At 47.2% G+C, this 21,896-nt stretch overlaps 1 protein-coding gene across 1 annotated transcript; it reads left to right on the plus strand.

The window, feature by feature from the left end:
• The first annotated feature begins 11,920 nt into the window (after nt 1–11,920).
• SLC25A47 (solute carrier family 25 member 47) lies at nt 11,921–21,581 on the plus strand. The gene is given in 7 exon segments (XM_068399650.1): nt 11,921–11,948; nt 18,262–18,305; nt 18,588–18,659; nt 18,928–19,049; nt 19,051–19,108; nt 20,173–20,446; nt 21,295–21,581. Coding segments are annotated over 7 exon segments (885 nt in total).
• The last annotated feature ends 315 nt before the right edge of the window (nt 21,582–21,896 follow it).

A 21,896-nucleotide genomic window follows, 5' to 3' on the forward strand; every position in this document is an offset into this window, starting at 1 on the left:
GCAAAGCATTCAATGAATCCTTGACCTTCCCCATATCTTCTAATCTTCAGGACACTCATTTGGGTTCCTTCTCATCTCTAGGCACTATCAAACCAAATCAAGCACTTCACTGTCTCCAGTATGCTTCAGATTCCCTGATGCACGTACCTGTCCCACCTGGGGAGAATCAGTTGGTATTAGAGAGCAGGTAGGTGGGCTGGCCCTGCCCGTTGCTGCAGCACCCATGGCTTTGGGAGCTGCCCAGTCCTGCTGTATCACACACCGTTCCACCTCCTAATGGGGACCTTAGACCTTGCCGAACCCACATGCCTGCAGCCAGCCCTTGAAATCAGAGAGGAAGCTCTGACTAGTCCTTTTTCCTTAAGCATTTTCTCCAAGTAGAGGTGGAATTGGCTTTCTGGGAATCTTGTCCACTCTGGTATGAGCAAGAGGACCTGCAATCATGCACACAGCTCTGCAGGTGAAAGTCCAGATGTTATATGCATCTGTCTTGTAGCACAAGCCTTGGAAAGATCAGCTTGGCCCAAAACACTCCCGGACAAAGTGTTTTTAATCTGTTATTTAAATCCTCTGGTCTCCCAGGCAATCTGCCGCAGAGAAATTACCTTCTCCACCAGAAGTGTTTTGTAATTTTAATGTTTGCCCACAATAGACAGGAAAAACAATTTATTTCCTCTCTCTTTGCGGGCACTTGTTAGGTTATCTGAAGATAGTTTCAAACCTTAGTCTCTTCTTCTCTGAATTATATTGATCATTATCTTTCAATCTCTGATTCTTCTTACCCCCCATTTCTTCAGCTGATCTGGAGTTCCTTGAACTGACCCCTAAGGCCTTGCTGAGTGAGTAATGTGTGATTACCTTCCGTATTTGCAGACAACACCCTTCTTCATATTTCTGAGTATGAGATAAGACATAGGCAAGAGTCCTTTCATGACATGACATGACTTGACATGACATGACAAAAACAACATAACAAACATAACATGACGTTGACTTATGGGCCGCCTGGTGCATGATGTGCCCCAGACCGTTTTCAGCAGATCAGCTGCGAGCCACAACGTTCCCTATCGTGTACTTGCAGTTTCTTTCTGCATAGTTATTTCTAACTGTCCATGCTAAATTGCATTTTCTGGATTGTTTTTCCAGTTTGTCAAGATCACTTGAATTCTAATCTTGCTGTTGATGTTTGTGTAGCCCCTCCCAGGTTGCTGCAATCTCCAAAGCCCTGTCTTGTTCCTGCATGCTTGAGCTGTTCCTAATAAGCTTTATTCAATGCTAGTGAATGTTTTATTCAATGCTACTGAACCCCACTGCAGCAGGCATGTACTTCAAAGGGGGCGGGAGGGGGGAGTTCTTTATAAATTAGCGCAGAGAACACCAAGGCCTCGTTGGTATAAAGTTTGAGATGTCAAGGGTTGGTTCACTATGGAATGAGCATGGCTTTAGTCCCACTGGGGAGTTTCCCTTTTGTTCATCTTTTTGTGCTTGGGGTTTTGTTTCGTTTTCAGTTCAAGTTACATTTGTGAGGCAATGTTGTATGAATGTAGAGGAGTTTATTAAGCTTGGGAGGGGGAACAGTGCTTGTATTTGTGTGTGGCTTCCATAGGAGCTTTGTGATAAAGGGAAGGAAGTCGTATAGCTCTTACAATTTGGTAGTATTACTTAGGCCAGACATTTCACCTGTTGATCCAGGGCCTTATGTATGCAGTACAGATACAGTTTTGGAGAGGAGAGCTAACCTGACACTCAAGGGAACCTAGATTTAGTGGTTCTCCTCTTCACTCAGACTGTTTTTCTAGACAGTTCAAAAGCTATGTCTGATCTTGCATCTGCTTTGTTGATGTGTGATGCCTCCAGCTCAGAGAGTGACTCAGACATCTGTTGGGAGCTCTTGTGCCCTTCAGGCTCCATAGATGCAGCTCAGCTGTGACAGCCGTTCCTTTCATTCTGCTGAGGTGAATTCAAATATAACTTACAACTGGCTGGGATGCATCCCCTAGAGAGCTGGAGTGAGGGGCTGTGCTTTCCCTGCTTGCTGCTTCTTTTCATTTAGCTTCCCTGCTGGATGGTGAAATGTGGGCTCATCAAATAGAGAAAGCAGAAAAGAAAGAGCTGGTGGCGGCTTGGGAAACATATAGGACCTACCAGCATGTACAACAGCAGCACTACCACACGTCTGAGAGAAAAGGTTAAAGTTATAATTTAATGTCATCCTTCAAAGGCCCTCTTCCCTTTGTCCCGTTGTCTTTTAGGTCTGAATGGTGGCAGTTCAGGTGGAAGAGGCTTTGCAGGTGACGCTGCAGGGGTGAGACAGGAGAGAAGGTTCCCCTTCATTCTTGTGGCAAGAAGTGACTCTGTCGGCTGCCTGCTGCCCTTGATGGGACCCTGGGAAGATCTGGGAGAAGGTGAGCCCGAATGGAAACCTGGGAAAGGGAACTGGGAGACTAGGGAGGAGAAGAGAATAAGGAGGAGAGTAAAAAAGCAGCAGGACAGAATTAACACTGCAGGTAAAAGAAACATGAAGAGAAAGGGCAAAAGCAGAGTGAAGGGAACAGAAATGTGGAGTTGTTATAAACTTGTAGAAATTCCGGTGGCAACGGTGTGCAATAAAATAAACATTGTTGACTCAGGTGTTTCAAAATCTTTCTGTTTGCTTGTGAATTTGGCATCAATAATTGGCCGTGTCCCAGTAGACATGTCCCACTAGAACATGGAGGGTGGTGGATGGGAGGGTCTCTCCTTTGCTCCCCATAGCTTCACTGGGGCTTGGCCAGCTCTGGGACTACCTGGCAGGAGAATTTCCTTTCATAGAGCCTTCTGCCCTCTGTCCTTTCCTTATCTTCTAAGGTAATGCACTGCTGCATCATCACAACTTCAGTACTCATCATGTCACCCAGAAAAATGCATCAGTTTCTTTTTTTATTTTGAGTTGGGACTGGATTTTAAGCTTCTCCTTCCTAGCACCTACTTGGGCTCCCTGAATCACTTGTCAAAGACTCTTAGGGGCAGCAGCTCTTTCTCTGTGCCCTGTTTATGATGTGAACCTAGGTGACATTTAACCATGTGCATGCAGCTGTGTGAACATTGCATTTACACTAGTAAACTGCTCGCAAGGAAAACCTTGCATTTTCCAGAGACTGCAGTCCAGCACAACTAGGCTTGAAGATCAGCTACTGCTTCACTGAACAGCTGACCATATAAAGCAACAACAAATAAATCCAAATGGTGAAATGAGAGAAATATTGGGACATGATGTTAAGTACATAAGAAAAATTTAGAAGCTGAGCTGCTCCGTGGAACACCCAGTGTCTTAAAAAGATTCTTCTCCAGATGAATTCACTGAATACCTTTGTGTGGCTTTGAGTCCATTTTCTTTGTTTTCCTAAACACTGTTGTATTCATCGCTCCACTTGTTGTACTCATTGCCCCACTCCCTGTTACGTTATTGTGTCAGGTCATTAGGATACTCCAGATCCTCAGGATGCAGCTGTCTTTGAAGACAGAGCAGCTAAGGCGTTATGCATAGGGGACTAGGTGCCTTTATTATCCATTAACTTTATGACCTTGGGTGGCTTTAGGGTATTCTCTGACGTTATTATCCCACTGGCTTCAAAGGTACTGTATATCAAATGTTGAAACTTCCCAGCCTGATAAATCCCTTGATAAGACTGGTATTTCAAAGCATGAGATGTAACTGATGCATTTGTACAAGAGTCAAGCGCTGTTGAAACAGAGCTGCTTTGCTTATAGATCTGTTGATAGGTAGGGGCTTTGTGATCCCCCAAAACATCCTGGTCATGATCCTGGGCTGTGAGACCCCTTCAGTTCCAAGGGAAACTAATATCTGAGTTGCTGAGCTTGAGAGAGGCAGACTGAGAGGTGCTGCAGGAAGGGAGTGACTTAATATGCTGTAAATTGTAAAGTGCCCTGAAAAGTTTGGTATCGCTCCAACTTTCCATGCTTTATCCTGGTAAAGTGGAAACATTTTTATTACTGGGCACACATATCTTCTGGAAATCCTGACCCTCGTCATTTTAAGTAGAAGTGGCCAAGTTCTGACATGCACCTTCTGTTCTTTGTCTCAGCCTCTGCTCCACGTGTATTGTGTATGCAGAGGAGCATTTCAGTTGGGTTATTGGATGCAAATTTACTGGCTTGTTGGAGAAGGCAAGAGGAAGAAGCATAACCTGCACTTAAACAGTCAACAACATTTATGATCACTCTGAAGAAGAATCCATCCCTGTACATAGTCAGTCGTCTTGTGCTTTGTTTGAAATACAAATCCATAGCCAACCTCCCTAGGTGCTTCCCTGGAAGCAGATGAGAAATGAACTGACTGAAAAATGGGAAAAGGCTGCCTACAGGCATTAGTTCAAATGCCTTTGGCATTACCTTTCATTTCAAAGATCATATATACTTTGAATTCTGTTAACTAAACTGCTGAGTCTTTTCCTCTTCTGTCATGTTTCTTTTAAGCAGTCAGCAAGTAGGCTGGGGAGGGCAGACCTACACAAACACACCCCCGTACTGGATCTTTTCTTCTCTCTTCATAGGTCACATTTTTATTCTCTGGCCTGTGCTGGTACTGTGATGGCTAAGACAAGACAATTATTGTTTTATGTATATTTGGGGAAAAAGCTGAGTCCAAAGTACCTGAAACATTATGAGGACTATGTCCTCTTCTGTTTGCTGCAGGTGGAGCGAGTTTCTTTGCTGCTGGCCTCTGCTGGAGAAGACCACAAGACCCTGTGTGTGCATGCAGTCGGCTATATGGAGAGCAGGTCTCCAGCACAACCCAATTGCTAAGCTATTTGGCAGCACAGTTTTAAGATGCCAGAGACCACGACGAGGCACGCTGAGATAAGAGGATGGGCACTGAGTCCAGTTACCTGAATTAGTAACTATCTGTCAGCCAAGCAGCTTTACCCATCTCTCCCTCTGCACATTACTCAGTCACTCAACAAATATACTTGTGACTGGTGACAGTGAGCAAAAACTGTTGGGAAATCATTCAGAAAGGAAGATAAAAATTCAGTAGTTGACATCTTTATAGCATTTTCCAGTCTGGATTTGCAGACAATGTAACCTAAGCCTCAGGCTGTTTCTGTGAAGTAAAAATGTGCAGTTATGCCCATTTCATAGATAAGGAAACTGGTAAAACTGATTCGTCCTAGGGGAACAGAAGGCAGAGCTCTGTTCCTCCTCTGCCTGCCTCCTGTCTTTGTTTTTAAGCCACCCCGTTCTTACAGGAACATTTTTGTGAGGCAAATGATTTTTCGCTGCCAACAGCTGTACAAATACACTTTCAACGCCGCGTGCTTGAAATCCTCTGGCGCAGTTTGTATCCCTACGCAAAGTCAATGACTGGGAGACCAGGTCTCCATCTGAATCTAAATGCTAAGTTATTCAACAGCGTAGACACACAGTATGATGCACCAGTCAGTAATGAATGAGAAGAGATAGCCAAAAAAAGCGGGAATACGTTGTGAGGCAATGCCACTAAGGTTTATGTACAGACATATTTTTAATATCTTGGCCTGTCTTCAAGGCAGCTTCCTGCTTGGTCATACGTGGGCTTCCAGCTGTCATGTGGAATATGGTTGTTGTTGCGTTACTCATACAGAAAAGGCACCCATTTCTGAGAAACTGAAAGAACAGGCTTAGCAGAATGACTAATGTGCCTGTGCAGAAACTTCTCAAGTACTCTGCGAGACGGGCACTCATACAGCTCCTGAACTAACGCCAGGGAAAAGAAGAGAGTGATAAGCGAGGCTGTGAACTTCATATATTCAGAGAGCAGTACTGTTACTGCTGGTGTCTGGGTATTCTTTGCTCATGCTGGGGGTGCTACTGAAAAAGCTATGGAAACTCCTGGCTTAGACCTCAAATTTTTCTCCAGCTCGAGCCCAGGGTAAAGGTCAGGTTAATACTGGAGGCACAGAATTGAACGTTTGCTGATGAAATGGGTCTATATTTCTACTTGGTCTGTGTACGCTGCTTACAAAGATTTATGGCAGAGATCTCTGAGTTAGTATTGATCAAGCTAGCATGGGTATCAGTAGCTCTTTGGCCCCAACAATATGAGGATCTTCACTGGAATTAAACTTGCTTTGTAGCAGAATTTTTAAGGGAGATGCTTTGGTTTAGCTTGAATTCATTAATTAATTCAGTGTAATTTCACTTGTTTTCCACTCCTGCAAGATAAAATAATCTTAAATTCTTTTTTATGTGTCCCCTCTTAACATAAGCTTGTAATAATACTGGTATTTTGAAAAAGTTCTCTTTTCTGAACTCATTGGTGCCAGGTTTGCCAGTTAAGTATCTTTGTAACAATCTTTCCCATGTGATTTTAGCAGCTGATATCAAAGTCCTAAATAATAATACTTTAGAGTTCTAGAGCTGAGTTTTCTTCCAAATTTCCACATAGCTCTGAGGTTGTTAAATCACATCAAATCAGAGAGTTCCAAAGGGAAGAATGACTGTCAGCTAGTCAAAATGATGTAGCATCTCATACATTTTTCTCTGGGGTACAGCAGAGATCTGAGGGAGACGCAGTTTGAGAATATTGAAGAAAAAGATACAGAGCCATCGACTCTGGAGAGAGCACTGATACTGCAACAGCATCATCAGTGGATTTGAGGCTCAGCACTGTTCCTACTATGACAGCTACATTTTACTGCCTTAACGCCTGAACTACCCCTGTTGGAAAGGTTGAGGGTTGTACATTAATATCATCATGACAAATAAAGAGTACATTATTGCCTGGTGGGGAAGAAGAGGCTGGGAAAGTGAGTGCCTCCCTCTGCTCCTGGCTCTCCAAGCCTGCTGCCAGGTCACTGACTACATCTTCTATTCATTAAACTGCAGAAAATGTGCAAGAGGTTGGAAAGAGTCTCCGAGTGCAATCAGAAAGTCAGCATCAAGTCCTGACATCCCCTCCCTCCATCCCAGCCAGGAGTCCTTCCAAAGTGCCAGCAACATCAGCTGGCATAAAATCCTTTACGTGAGTTGACTGAGGTGGTGCACTGTCACATTTCCTCTTTCTTATTGTAAAGATTAGGGTTTGGGGTGAAGACTTACATAACACTTAAAAAGAACCATGAGAGCAATGCCATTTTTAATATATATTCTTATATTTTCACATGGGTGTTTGTTTAGGGTGAGTGCTAATATTGTTACTTCCACTTTTTCCCAGGATTTACATCTGAACAGAGACTTGTGGCTCTCTGAGAAGTGCCTGAATCCTTGCAGTGACTTCATGGCAGTGGACATACAGCACACTGGCTGTGCTGATGAGATTAGGTATAGGGAGACTGAGTGACTTGCCCAAAGCCAGAAAACTGTGTCACTTCAATAAATCACTGCAATCATCTTCAGTCCTCTTGGAAATGTGTTATTTTCTCTTCCCTTGGAAATGTGTGTAGAAACATTACAAGCTTCTATCAGCTTTCCAGAGGTGAAATCACTGGTCACTTATACCTGGCTAATAGCGATGCAGTTGCCAGTGCTCAGAGTGGTTTCCTTACTGGTTTTGTTTGTTTTGCTGTGAAATTCCTGCTGCGAATGTTTGAGTCCTTGGAATTATTGGTTTTACCTGAGATAAAGGACAAGGAGACACTGATTCGAAAATCTGTAACACAGCTAGAGCCAGGAGGTTCCACCCCCCTTTCCACCCACTTCCATGCGAGCCAAGCGCCAGGCTCTGCCAGCTCAGCATTGCTGGTGTCACTCTTTCCTGTTCCGCAATGTGCAAACAGCCCCGTGACGTAGTGGGGTAATGCTGTTTGAACAGTCTCCACAGTCAAGGATTTTTCTAAAATAAATTGGACGGGAATTAATGGATATGCATGTGAGTGTGATATCGCATAGTGCGAGGGGAATAGAAAATGCAGCATGTTACGGCAGGAAACGAGGCAGGAACATTTTCTCAGCAAATCTGGCTTGATGAGCTAGCAGGTGGTTGCAGAGGCAAGAGAGGACAGGCTTCTCTTCGCTTTGTAGGACAGATGGAGTTGGTAATGTCCTGGGAGTGATCTATGGAAGGAGAGGGGTAAAGGGATGCCCCTGCTTTTTTGTCTCACCTAAAAGATGATACTTAACATTGATTACCTACCTAAAGTCTCCCTCTCCGCCTTTCCTTTTGCTCCATATGCTTGTACCAGTCCTCTAACCCCGCTGGCGCTTTAGCCATGGAGCAGTTCTCTCTGCCTGGGTGGGCAGACAGCTGCCTCCTCCTGTGAAGCGAACGGAGTGCTTCATCCGTCACGCACTGTGCAAAGTTAAGGCCTTCCTTGCTTTTCTGTCACTTAGTTTCATAATTTCCTGCAGATTGCTTCACATCGTCAGATCTGTCTTTTCATCTGACAGCACCTTCCACACTCTGCTTTGTCAAAATCCCCTGTGAAATTCACCCATTTTGAACAAATCGCTCTTAAACAGTTTGCTACTGGAGGAAAGGACTTGTGAGTTATTTCTGGTGGAGTACTATCTCTTGTGGAGGCTCAAAGCATGCGTTTCGTGTGTCGTTTCCTAGGGCATGCTTTGAGAAGACCACCTGGGTTGAGACCAGGCACTTTTGCTCATCCCTGCATAGATGTGGACCATGGCATTTCTTTGTGAGCTGGACTAGCAGTGATCTCTGTCAGTCCTTGGACATTGTGTCAAAGGGTGACAGGATCGACGTATTTGATCTTGAAGATCTTTCTGACAATTCAAGATTTCTTTGGGCTGGCTTTTTTTGGGCTGTCTCTGTTGACCTCTGGCATTGGGGGGGGGTGGATTCTGGCAAGTGTTTCTAATGAGGCTTGTATCTGAGAGCTGGTATATCTCTGAAAGCTGGGGAAGAGGGGATGAAGGAGGAAGCTCCTTTAGCAAAGCGTGAAGGACTGTGAGACCTCAGGGACTCTAGGTCTCTAGGAGGACTCCTGGTAACGGATGCTGAATTGCTGCTTGAGGATCGCTCTCTTTAGTGGGGAGTTGGTCTGTTTGGGGCATGCCAGCAAGTAACAGCAAACACAGTGACACAGGTTACATTTCTCAGACGGGGCTTCCTTCATGCCAAATTACACCTTCCTCCATACTTACTCATGTGCAAACACTTCAACACTTGCGCGGGGCTCCTCTTCCAGGAGGCTCTGCTCTTGCCGCCGTCGCATGGCAGCCGGGCTGAGCAGGTTACACACAGCTGATGAGCACGACAGTGGATGCTATTTGCCTCTAAGTCCTGGCCAGACACCGGGAGCAAAGGACAAGAGACTACAGTAGTGGTGACTGTGTTTGCTTGGGGCTCACGTTACCCTGCTAAGCCCCCATGGAGGCAAATGTCCCCGAAGTAGCTGTGTGCGTGCATTCCTCTGGAGCTGGCTGCCCCCAGTGACACCTTCATGGGACAAGGTGAAGTGTCTCAAGCCCCAAAATATCCTTCTTTCAGATGGCCGCCTTCTGAACGGCCTCTGTTTGCAGAGCAATTCCAGTCAAGTGGAAAATGTGACTTCTCTCAGTATACCTCATCGAGGTGACCGAAACCATTATCAGAAGGTTATCAAAATGCTTGAATCTGGAGTCAGCTTTGTTCTGTATAAAGCAAACTAACATTTTAATAGAAGTGTTGGTGTGAATGAAGGTTAAAATAATAAAAAAAAGGGTTAATTTTCTGTTGCAAAGGGAAGGTTTTTGGTTGGGTTGGGTTTTTTTTTACAGTCTCAGAAGGCTTCATGAGGAAGATTCCCTTTGAGCTGTCCAGCTCTGCTAAAGACGGTAGAAATTTTGCTTGGTCTTGTGACATTTCATGGGGAATACTTATTAGCCCTGACAATTTACTCAACCAGTGTGACATGCCAGTATTTTCTTGCAGTCACTGCAATATGTAGAAAAATCCCCCCCCTCATGACACCCCCAGCCATGTGATGGGAGGGAATGAATGGCGACACTTTCATATTGGGAATATAATGAATTTCGTCACTTTGCCTGGAAGCAGCTCCCAGAAAAGCAGTGTTAAACAATGGTGTCTAAACAGCGGTCCCGACGGCGGCGGTGACTGCTACAGCGTGGGCTGGAGCAGCTCGGCAGGCTGCCTGATCCCTGCAGAAACCAGGAGGCTGTAGGCTCCCGGGCTGCCCCTCCGCAGGGGACTGCGTCCCTGTCCCTGTGTGCCACTGACACAACAGGTCCTACACCTGGTCCCGCTGTTGGAGGGTGCCCACAAGGACAGCAGCTGGGAATGGCTGGTGGGAGAAGTGGAAACAGCACCTTTCCCTGCACTTGGCACGTAGAGACTGTTGATGAACCGTTAACAACTCCTGCGTGGTCACCAGGCGTAACAAGGAAGTGCTACAGAATAACCCAGTGTGTTTTAGCAGCTACGTTGCTGTCTCTCTAGGTAATATTTTACTTCTGGTTTTAAGTTTTTGCTGTCCTTGCATGATGTTACACTGGAATAAACTGTTCTCTCCAGCACAGAAAGTGTTCAGGGAAGGACGTGTAAGAAATGATGGGAAGCAAGTTGCTAAAAATCCTTTCATTTTCAGTTCCCAGAAACTCTGAGCCCTCACACTGAGCTGTGATATATGTCACTGACACATCAGCCCATCCGAAATATGCACTTCAGTGAGAAATACATTCTCGTTCAATCTGCGGGAGACAGCACTGGGGACTAAAGTCCTCTGTTCCTCTGTGAAGCCAACCCAGTGGGGTAGCAGCCATGAAATTTTCTTTTCCCTTTGCTCCCAATGTGCCTTGGCTCTGACCCAGGGAAACCTCTCCAAGAGGAGTACAATTCAGGTCATGACTTGGCAAGCCCTCCACTGCATCAGGACTTCGGTTTCCAGGTTCACTCCGGGCAAAACTTCACCTCTCCCGTGTAGATGTGGCAGCCCACCGACATGGGGCTGTTGTGCAAAAATAGGCAATATGGCATTTTCTTGAGCTCTTGGTTCCCCTTGACCAGCAGGTCTTTCTCTGTGCTTTTCCCTTTCCCCTGCTGAGATCACCACCTTGTGCTGGGTGTAAATTAGGAAGAAAAAATGAGGTGCTGGACCAGTCTCCTGGCAAAATCCATCTCCCATCTCCCCTGCAGGGCAAAACACTGGAGTATGGGCAGCAGCAACAGTGATTCCTGCCCCACCGCTGAAGTCAGCAAGGAGTTGACATTGGAAAGGGGGTTGGGAGACTGAGCAAGGGGTGAAGAAGCAGAGCTCCTCCAGGGCTGGGAAAACTACCCTGCAGTCTGAAAGGGAAGCGAATGCTTTGTATGTGGTTGGATTCATTTCTGGGCTTCACCATGTGTATACACAACGAGCAGGTAATAATCTGTGGGGATCTGGGTAGAGGTTTAGGGTCAGCTGTGTGGGTTAGGAAAGCCAAGGAATATTCCTTGGGAAGGGCACAAGGGGTTTTGCTTGATGGGAAGGGGGTCTGCTCCATCAGAAGGAGGAAGGGCGGGCTGGGATGGGGGGAGGAGGTGTCTCATACGCACAACTTCTCCATGCTGCAGGGCAAGAGTGTCCTCTGGCAAACAAGTGTGCAAGGTTTTCTGCTGGGGTTAATAAGTACAACGGGGAATGGCCCCTTCACAGTCAGCGTTACCCTGCAAGGCACCAACCCTTGTGATTTTCTAAGCAGAAAGGCATTGGGAACAGCAGCTCTGGCGCAGCATTGCAGGGCTTCACGGGATTACTTATTCACTGTGTTCCTGGAACAGCTCCAGGCTTCCCGTCTCTGCCTCCAGTGTACAAACTCATCAAGTATCCACAAGGCTTATAATCCCCAGAGGCAAGAGAAGACAGTAGGAAGGTGATTCATATCACAAATCACACTGTCTCCGAAGGACCTGCAGGGCTCTGGAAAGACCAAACTGGTATCCTCCTTTCTTCTGCCTCCCTAACGCTTAATCGGGGTAATTAAGGCAGCAGACTCAGTCTGGATGGATTTCATTGCCGGGGCCATTGGAGGTAAATACATAAAGTAGTGCGTGTTGATGAAAGCAGGTCGCTATGTTTCCTTCTTGTTCAGCTAATGGGCAGGTCTCAACGGCAGAGCTGAGAGTCTTTCGATGGGGGCTGCTTGTTAAACGTGCATTCTTCTTTATTAAATGGAAAATGTAATCAGAGCAGGTTCACAGAGCTACTGGAGAGGCAGCGCTGCAATTTGGTCGGCTGAGGTCGTTGCCCTGCAATCTCCTCCAGTCTAATTGCAGCGGGACATGGCAAAATCTGATAGGAAGAGACAAAGTGGAATATGTTGCATGCAGATACAAACTGGCTAGTATTGCCCGGACAGCAAAACCCCAGGTGTCTGGTGCCTGGGGGTCCTGTCAGGCTGTCAGGGTCGTGGCTCTGGAGGGCTGAGGATGTGATTTGTGAGACAGGAGGGGTGGAGGCATGGCTTTGTTGCAGTGAAGAAGGTCTGAATGAAGGACCTTTGCATTATCTTAGGTTGTGTTTGCAGTTGTGATGGTAATTTCAGTGCGGGCATGCTATGTAGCAGGCTTTGATCTGGGAGAAAGTAGGTTAGCTGAGTATAAAAAAAGTAAAAGGAAAAAAGTGTGATTTAGTTCTAGACATTTTTAGAGCATGCATTGCTCAAACCCAGCTTTGTTTTAAACAAAATGTAGCCACTGGTCTCATTTCTTTTCTGAAATCCTGTCAGATTTAGCGGAGTATCAAATACCAAGACAAGAACCTTGGGGTGGCCACTGCCAGAAAGGCCAGGTAAACCTGCCAGATGGCTGGGATGCCCAGCCCAAGCCTGTGCATCAGATCTCACTTTAAGATCTGCTGAAATTTGGCAGTTTCCCTCACCAGGAGCAGCCTGTGGTCCTGGTGCAGATGTGCATTTCCTGGGAAGGGCCATGATGAGTTTTACCCTGCAGTCCCTTATTGCTCATCATTCAAAATGTGCAAGTGGGGCGAGGTTTGGTGTCTCAGTGGCATCCAGCCCCAGAGGTGCCTGTTGCTCGGGATGTTGGCCTTCCTGGGGTGCTGGGGCACCCTGCTCGGAAAGGGACTCTTCATGGGAGAGGGGGATATAACCAGCCCCTTCATGACAGCTTGCCTTTCTACTTCTCTTTCCTTGCTGACTTCAGAGCATCCAGTGACGATGGGAGCCCTGTGCTAGGGCTGGCAACGGGATGTTCATCCTGGAGGATGGGCACCAAAACTCCTCTGAGACTTCATGTTAATGGTGGGGCAGCAACGATTGCGTTTGCTGCTTGGACTCCCTTGCTTTTGTTGGCACAGTTGGAGCTGGGCCACTTAAGGATAAACTTATTTTGCAAGGGAATGTGGAGAGCTGAAAGCACATTTTCAAAGTGGCCCTTCACCTCGGCATTCTGCCCCCGCTCCCATGCAAAGCTGTGGTTTGTGTGGTGCCCCTCTGTCCGGGTGCCAGCATCACGTGCTGCTCAGCCATGCAGCAAGCATCGCCCATGGGTGCCCTGGAAACAGGCTCAGCCTGGGAGGATGCAGGCTGGGGAGCTCCAGCTGGGACCAGAAATGTCTTTGCTTGTTTTAAGGCACTTTACTGGCCTCAGGGTGTCAGAGAGCAAGATTTTCCATCCTGTCATCTGTGTCCAGCCCAGGGCTTTTCTAAGAGAGGTAATGCAACTTTTCACTGGCAGACAGAGGTGTTTTCTGGCATGCTGCTCCCTGCTGAGAGCCTGCACATAGACATGTGCGAGGTACCTGGGCAGCGCTTCACGGCCATGGTCCCTACCCCAACATGGAACAGCTTCCATGGGTGGGATAGCTTTTCTGCAAGAACTGGGATGGTTTTGGTGCTGAGCTTATTTCATGGCTTGTGTTTGTTAGAGCTGAAGCAGTTTTCGCATTCCCAGGGAGGCTATAAACCCAGCTGAACTCCATCAAACAACTCAAGAGGCAACACAGATGATAAGAGTTTCTGTTTAGTAAATTACATTCTTGTGACCTTGATCTGTTTTCAGAGTGTTTTGGAGAAAGCATGGCTTAAGCACCTCTGAAAAACAGCAGAGGTGCTGCCCTTTTGAATCCTGTGTAATAATCCAGCCTGGCTCAGGCACTTGCACAAATAAATGTTGTGCATCTCCTCTAAGCTACTGCTTCTGCTGCCATGGGACAAGCTCAGCATCTTCAGCCCAGGAAACAGTGACCTGCTGTGACCACCAAATGGGGCTGGATATTGGGGAAAGCTGCTCATCTGCAAGGATATCCTTCCTGGCCAATACAGCTGAGCAGGAGGTTGGACTAGAGACCACCTGAGGTCCCTTCAAACTTGAATTTTCCTATGATTCCATGTGTGTTTTCTAGCCCTGGAATGGCAACAGCCTGGGCCACTGCAGGGAATGAGTATTGACGACTAGGGCTATTGATGACTAGGCGATGACTTGACTGTTATGCCAGGTGTAAAGAGTTGGGAAGGTGAAGCTGAGGTTCACCCAGTGGTGGTAGAGCAGGAGGGTCTGCAGCATGCCCAGGCTTCTCCACATCTTGCTGCAAAGTTACACACCAGTCACATGCAGTCCAAGGGTAAATAAAATAGTCCACCTATGGAAGGAACATACTGTCTCCTTGTTCTTACAGCTAATGCAGCACCTGCTGGCCACAGCCAGGGTCACGTTATTGGATGGAGTTCAGCTTGTGTAGGGTATGGGGCACTTCTTAAGTTCTCAACTCTTCACAGAACAAAGGTCTTTGGAAGTTACTGTCTACCCCTCCAGCATATGGACTATGATCCCTGCTTCTTCCTGGGTCTCTCAGCCAGGGGTTTGCCAACAGCTCGGAGATATTGCAGCCTGGTGCGCTCTGTATGGCTGCTGCTCGCTCTCTGCTGACTGCCATTGCGGTGGGCACCCTGCCAGGATCCCTCCTTATTTGAATGGTGAAGGGTCTGGAGGGTCTGACCTATGAGGAATGGCTGAGGGAGCTGGGGTTGTTTAGCCTGGAGAAGAGAAGGCTCAGAGGTGACCTTATTGCAGTCTACACCTACCTGAAGGGAGGTTGAAGTGAAGTGGGAGTTGGCCTCTTCTCCCAGGCAACTAGTGATAGGACAAGAGGACATAGCCTCAAGCTTCGCCAGGGGAGGTTCAGGTTGGACATTAGGGAGAATTTCTTTTCAGAAAGGGTTGTTAGACATTGGAATGGACTGCCCAGGGAGGTGGTGGAGTCACCATCTCTGGATGTGTTTAAAAAAAGACTGGACATGGCACTTAGTGCCATGGTCTAGTTGACATGGTGGTGTCAGGGCAATGGTTGGACTCGATGATCCCAGAGGTCTCTTCCAACCTGACTGATTCTGTGATTCTGTGATTCTGTGAATGGCCTGGTCAAAGTGGCCTGAGTTGTAAAGAGAATGAGTAATTCAGTTTTGTACCTGCACTCTGTGTGTGTGTGTGGGGGGATGCTGCAACAACTGCACAATACCTGAGAACATCTCAGATAAAATAGGCATAAAAAATGGCTCACTAAACCCAACAAAGATAATTCATCTGATTTTGCTATTTATTTTTGTCACAGCTGGTGCAGTGTTACTCAGCAGGAGCCCCACAGGAGCCCTCTTCCGTATGCATGCTATACATTGCTGGCCTTGTTCGATTCCGCTGTGCAAACAGGGCAAGTGTGGGTCATGCTATCTTTGTCCCAAGCTATTTATATCGTGTGACATTGTGCAGAGCCCTTCTTTCTCAGCCTTTGATGGACCTGGCTGAGCTCCTCAGCTCTGACAACTTAACTGCTCGGAGTGCTTTGGCTCTTAAGGAGCGGAGTTCATGGCAGGCTGTGGTTGGCTGGAGGTTTGGGGGGGCTCACATCTCCACTTTGGTGGGATCAGTGAAAAATTTACCTTTAAATTTCTCCTCTGAGCGTGCCTTGGTCTCCTCCCAAGCAGAGGTGTTTGGTCCTTGCTGGAATCAAGGTGAGTGGGAGCCCTCAGGACTGAGAAGCAATGAGAAACAGGCTGGTTTGTGGCAAACCTGCTTTATTTTGTGTATGTTGCTGCTGTCTCTGCATCTTAATGCGTGAACAGGGCAATTTCTGCAGAAGGGAGGACACTTATTGTCAAACACTGACCCAAATCAGCCTTGGTATCTGATGTGCATAAGTCAAGGCTTCTACCTTCCTGAGCTGGTGGAACAAGCCAGGGCTTAGCTATGCAAGGCACACAGTGCCCCTGCATCGCTAGCGTCTGGTGAGCCCGTGCCGCTGCCTCTGAGGTTCAGGAAGTTTGAAACCGATGCGATGCCAAATCCTCCCAGTTGGACAGGGTGCTTGGGCCAGAGGACTGCACCCCTGAGGTCAGCACTGTCACACTGACATTGACTTATGTGCTGCTCTTCCCTGGCTGGTGGGGCCCCTTTTCGCAGTCTGCCTCTGGCCGATGGACGGGAATCTGGGACAGTGCAGGTGGCCCCGGGTGACTTCGTGCATTGTCGCTCTTTGCTCGGACCAGAGGCATTGCTCCTTGGAGACATATTACTCTGCCTGTGTATTCTCCCTCGCCGTCTGTCTTCCAGCCTGATCTCATTTTGGTTTTGAAATACAGGAGGTGGCTTCTTGGCCCATTTTTCATCTTCATTGCTATTTATCTGGTGGCAGATTTGACAGAGGTTTTTGAAGAACAAACCTCATTTTTCTGCATGCAAGATGCTGTTGGTTGTTTTCTTCTGAGGAATGTGCTTCGGGATTGTCTCCCGGTGACTCACACCAGCAGCTGCTGCTTTTATCCAAAACGTAGTAGAGCTTTCCAGAGCTCCCAAGCAGCCATGTAATCGCAGGTAAACATGCCTAGTGAAATGCCCGCAGCAACTAATATATTTTTAAGGATTTTGTTTTATATTTTTGTTAAAGAAGGACTCTATGAGAGGCAGTTTCCAACCTGTGAGCCACCAGACGTGCACTGTATCTATGACTGCCTGGCTCCCTGAAGGGCTCATCCAGTGCTTTTATGAACTTGATCTCTGTCTAAATAACTCACATGGATACAGCTCCGTCGTCCCCCAGCCTGATTTCCTCTCAGATGACTTGGCAGTTGATACACTGGGAGGGAGTTAGCTGGTCAGCCCCTTTATCATCTGTTGTATCTGCCAACAGATGCATTTAGATCAGAGCTGAGAAATGCAGCAAGGTAAGGGTGGGGGTGGTGGGTGATCTATTTGTTACTGCGACCAAGAGAGGTCCATGTTGGAGCTCTTTTGCTCTCCTTATCTGCCATTAAGGCAGTAACTTTGTCTCATAGGATTAATGCGTTTCCAACTCCAGTGGCTATTTTAAGGTCTCAAAATGAGCGCGGGTGTCGATAGAGGATTGACAAACCCCCCCCAGCACTCTGGACATGCCGTCACTGCCGTAGGCGGGCAGTCGCGGTCAGCTGGTGTGCGGGGCGTGCTGCTGAGCGCCCGGCTTTGTGCACACCCGACCCTAATCCCTCGCTGCCCCTTAATCCTGCTGAGCCCCGAGCGGCAGAGAGTGGGTGGCCTCACTGCAGAGCTGCCGGTTGTGCTGCGCCCCGGTGCCACACCAGCCTGGCAGGGCTCCGAGCAACCTTTGCTTTTGCTTCTTGCTCTGCTTTTGCACGTAGGAGATGCGCTTCAGAGGCTTAGTCCAGCATGGTGTCATGGACCCTAAAGCCCAATGAACTCTAGATGTGCTTTATAAGCTTCAGCCAGGACATGCCCAGTCCCTGGCGTGCAGGAGGCAGCAGCAGTACCTCTCCTGTCTTCAAGATGGATTGCTGAGAACCTGTAATGTGTGAGGACTACCCCTCTTTTGTAGATGTCCTTGTGATCACTGCTTTTATTCCATAATATTTTCAAGTCAAGCATGGAGAACAAAAATTGCTCCGGAGACCCCTCTTGTGTGAGTGGGGATGCTCTGTACCTCACCTGAGGGTGCTTGGTCAAAGTCCAAAGATGCTTTACTGCCAAATCTGAGAGGGGGAACAAAACCAGTCTGATATCATACAAGTCATCCCTTCAACCTTCCTGCAGCGACGCTCTCAGTGTTTCTGCCACTCCTGGCTTGCACCGTGGTGTTATTCCTCTTGATAAGTTTCCCATGACGCTCGGATTTCTCCTCTGAGTGTGCCTTGGTCACGCAGAGAAATCTGCGCATTTTGCTCTGTCATTCTTGGCTCAAACGTCATTGCTGGAGCTCAAGAGAGGTCTGGTGCCCAGCACAGCAGGGCTCTGAAGCTGCATTTTTCTGCCATTCCCCTAATGCCTTCCTGCAATGGGGGAAAACTGTCTGTTGCGACATGTGCTGTTAACCATCTCCAATACACTCTCTGTTTCAGGTGGTCTAAGCACAGCCGTGGGATATCCGCTGGACACAGTGAAGGTACCTCTTGGAGCTTTATTTCTTGACTACAGACTGAAAACAAGCAGGCCCTTTTGCTTCCCCCCTCCTTTTTAGAAAACTAGTCCCATAACAATGCTTTCATCTTTGTTACATCAAGATATTTAACTTTATTTGGTTGTGTTGTTTTTCTCTTAAAAAAAAAAAGTAAATTGTTTGGCAATGCTGTGTTATGGCTAATTATCTGGTTTGCTGCTATGGCATTTGTTGATTTTTTTTTTCTAATCTGATATCTGCATTTTAAAGTTGCTCTTGTATTCCTAGGTGAGAATTCAGACCGAGAGGCATTACAATGGGATTTGGCACTGCATTCAGGAAACATACAGGACCGAAAAAGTAGGTTCCTCTCATCAGAATTGCTGATACCAGTCACAGATGCCTTGTTTCAGAGAAGCAGAGCTGCCTTTGCCAGTTTGGGGAGGGTGGGCAGCAGTTACATACAACCATTTGTTGGGAGAAGGGTCAGGATGAAATTCAGCTTTGCCGATGAACTGTAAGATGGGATAAGTTTTGGCTCAGCAATGTGTGGCCAGTGTTTTTGAGCAGATGCTTCCCCATGCCATTCCCTCTTAAAAATGTTCTTTTTTCCTCTGTTTCCAACTAGGTTTGGGGATTTTACAAAGGTGTGTCTGCATCAGTCCTCACAGTATCGGTGATTTCTTCTGTTTCATTTGGCACGTACAGAAACTTCCTTTGCACCATCTGCAAGCTGCGATACGGGGCTGCAGGCGAAGCCGTCCAAGCTGGATGTTTCTCTCGCTGGAGGTGCTGCCGGTGCTGCCCGGGTAGGTAAACAGCCGAAAGGGAAAGCCCAACAAGAAATCTTGCTCACAAACACAGGGACTGTTTTCTGTCTGTGGTGCACAGGAGAGCCTGCAACAAGCCTGGCGGGTTTGTTTTCGCAGAGGGTCCTGTTCTGCCTGCGTTACTCCCTCGCTGGCTGGCTCCGTGGCGTGGCCAAGTCCTGCCAGGCAGCTTGTGTGGGATTTGGTTTAGAGTGTCAAAACACTTAAAACCACGTTATTAAGAATGATGTGGACCTTGGTAGCAAATGCAGAAAAAAGGAAGAAAAACAACCTGGGCACGAAACTTTCTAAGTGGCTCTGACGGTGTGTTTATGTAAGAAAGATGTAACTCGGCGTGTTAAAGCACAGGCCGGTGTTGTGACCGCGGCTGCATGAGCCCGGCATGGTATTGCTGTAGAAACGGGCAGTACATGGTGTTGCCTTGTCAGGACTCAAAGCTCAGTGGGGCATCACGAACAAGCGATGCTGCCTGGCAAACATGCATGATCCCAGTACAGGGAGGTGAGGATGAATCCAGGAGCAGTTTCCCATAAGCAGATGGATTTCTGTGAGCATCTGCAGGCGCTGCAAACACAGCAGAGCTCACGCTGGTGCCGTGCTGGGCAGACAGGTGTGCCCAGTCACAGGAAATCCTCTTACAGAGCAGTCCAGATGGTCGGGTTTCTAGGTGTTTCCTAGCAGGCAATGACTCTACTTAACACAGGTTAATTTTTTTTTAAGTCTTTATGGCCTTGGTTCCAAATACAGATACATACAAGAGACTTGATGTATGCTACCCTATAGCTGAGGACATCCCCTTTCCATGCCTATCTATCTGGTTTAATAAGATTGTTGATTTCTGCCTCACCTTCCACTCTTCACAGTGCAGCTCATGTGGGTGTCCTGCTGCTGCTGGGTAGGATTTAGCACAGACAGAGGGGAGGAGGCTGGCACTTGGTGGCTTCAGGCAATATTGTTGCCTGAAAAGGTGGGAGACAAGGAATTTGCAGGACAGGGATCAAAACACTGTTTAAATGTTAAAATACCATCCTCTGATGTTACAGGTAGTGTTGATGACCCCTAGTGAAGTGGCTAAAGTTCGCATGCAGACTCAGAGGAACCCACATCCTTCCGTCGCATCTCCCCAGGCTGTTTCCAAGCCAAAGTACCGAGGATCTCTGCACTGTCTGAAGGTGATCGCCAAGGAGGAAGGTTTTGGGGGTCTCTACAAGGGCTGCTCTGCATTACTCTGCAGGGATTGCTCCTCTTCTGCAATATATTTCCTTACCTATTCTGCTCTGTGTGACTGGCTCACACCAGCCGGGAAAAATAAACCAGGTAGGTATGGGAAAACATCTGGTATTACCTGCAAAAACGGCTTGTTTAGTACCACGCTAAGAGGGAAATCAGGCTCTCAGCAACCATCACCCGGTACCTATAAAACCTCACCCAGATCCGGTCCTCGTGCAGGGGTGCTGTGAGTTTGCTTCCTGGCATCATGGGGCCGTTTGTGCCATCCTGGTGTGGGTGCCAGCAGCCTGTGTGCGAGGGCTTCGCCGGAACGACCTTGTCCCTCAGCAGCTACTCCTCTCCCTGCGGGAGGGCTGTTTATGCCCTGCTCTGGTGCCTAGTATGCGGATACGAAATCCTCTTAATGTAGAAACAGGACATGCAACTAGAAACGAAACATGGACAAACCTTCCAGGAGCCATCGTGGAGCACTGTTCAGGATGAGTCCAGAGCTGAAAAATAAAGTCCAGGTGCAGAACGTAAAGACACTTAAGTTTCTTGGTTGAGATTTGGCTCCAAAAAACAACTATTCACTTTGAGAAAAGATCAAACAGGTGACATTCAGCAAAGAGTGTCTTCCTGGGAATTATAAAAGTAGACCCAGCTGAAGAGGGTGTGAGTGCTCCCAGCCTGCACCACATCTAGTTCGTGCGGCGTTAAACTAGATGCTGTCTCTGCACGAGCCAGTATGATGTATGCAAAAATAAGTATGTTGTGACATCGAGAGGCCACACGGTTTGTGCGAGATTGCTGGAAACTCACAACTGCAAGAGCTGGACAAAGTAACTGCTGAAAACCATGGAAGTTAACAAAGTTAATTGACACATCTGAGACGCTTATAGCCGTATCAGTGCAAGGCTCGAGCTAACTGCTCCTTCCTTCGCTCTCTCCTGCAGGTTTCCTCATTGTGCTGCTTTCTGGTGGTTTCGCTGGAGTCCTAGCCTGGGGATTAGCTACTCCTATGGATGTCATCAAATCACGGATGCAAACAGATGAATCGGACCAGCACAAGTACAAAGGCCTTGTCCACTGTGTGAGGGAAAGCGTGAGAAAGGAGGGTGCAAAAGTGCTTTTCAAAGGACTGGGTTTAAACTGCATTCGTGCCTTTCCTGTGAACATGGTGGTGTTTGTAACATACGAAGCTGTACTGAGATTTACAGGTCATTATACAAACAAAAAATAGCTTTTGCCACTCAGTTCAGAGGTGGATTTTATTTAGTTTTTTTTTTTTTTGTAACACAACATCCACAAACAACTGCTGAATGCCGTCTCCTTTGATGGACAGCTTAAGAAGCATGGACATTTCAGCACAAAGCTGGATGACTGACGGCTTTGTTTTATTCTTATAGGATTACAAACTCATCAGGGAGTCTTGGACTTATATACAGCCTCCCTTTTATCTTGTTAATGTATTTAGACTGTAGTCGCTGCTTAGGCCCTTGAAACATTTGCAAATATTTATGTTCTAAAAAGCTGCTAGTCTGATCAGATATTTTGG

Source organism: Nyctibius grandis, chromosome 4 (assembly GCF_013368605.1).
Source record: "Nyctibius grandis isolate bNycGra1 chromosome 4, bNycGra1.pri, whole genome shotgun sequence".
Taxonomy (NCBI): Eukaryota; Metazoa; Chordata; class Aves; order Nyctibiiformes; family Nyctibiidae; genus Nyctibius; species Nyctibius grandis.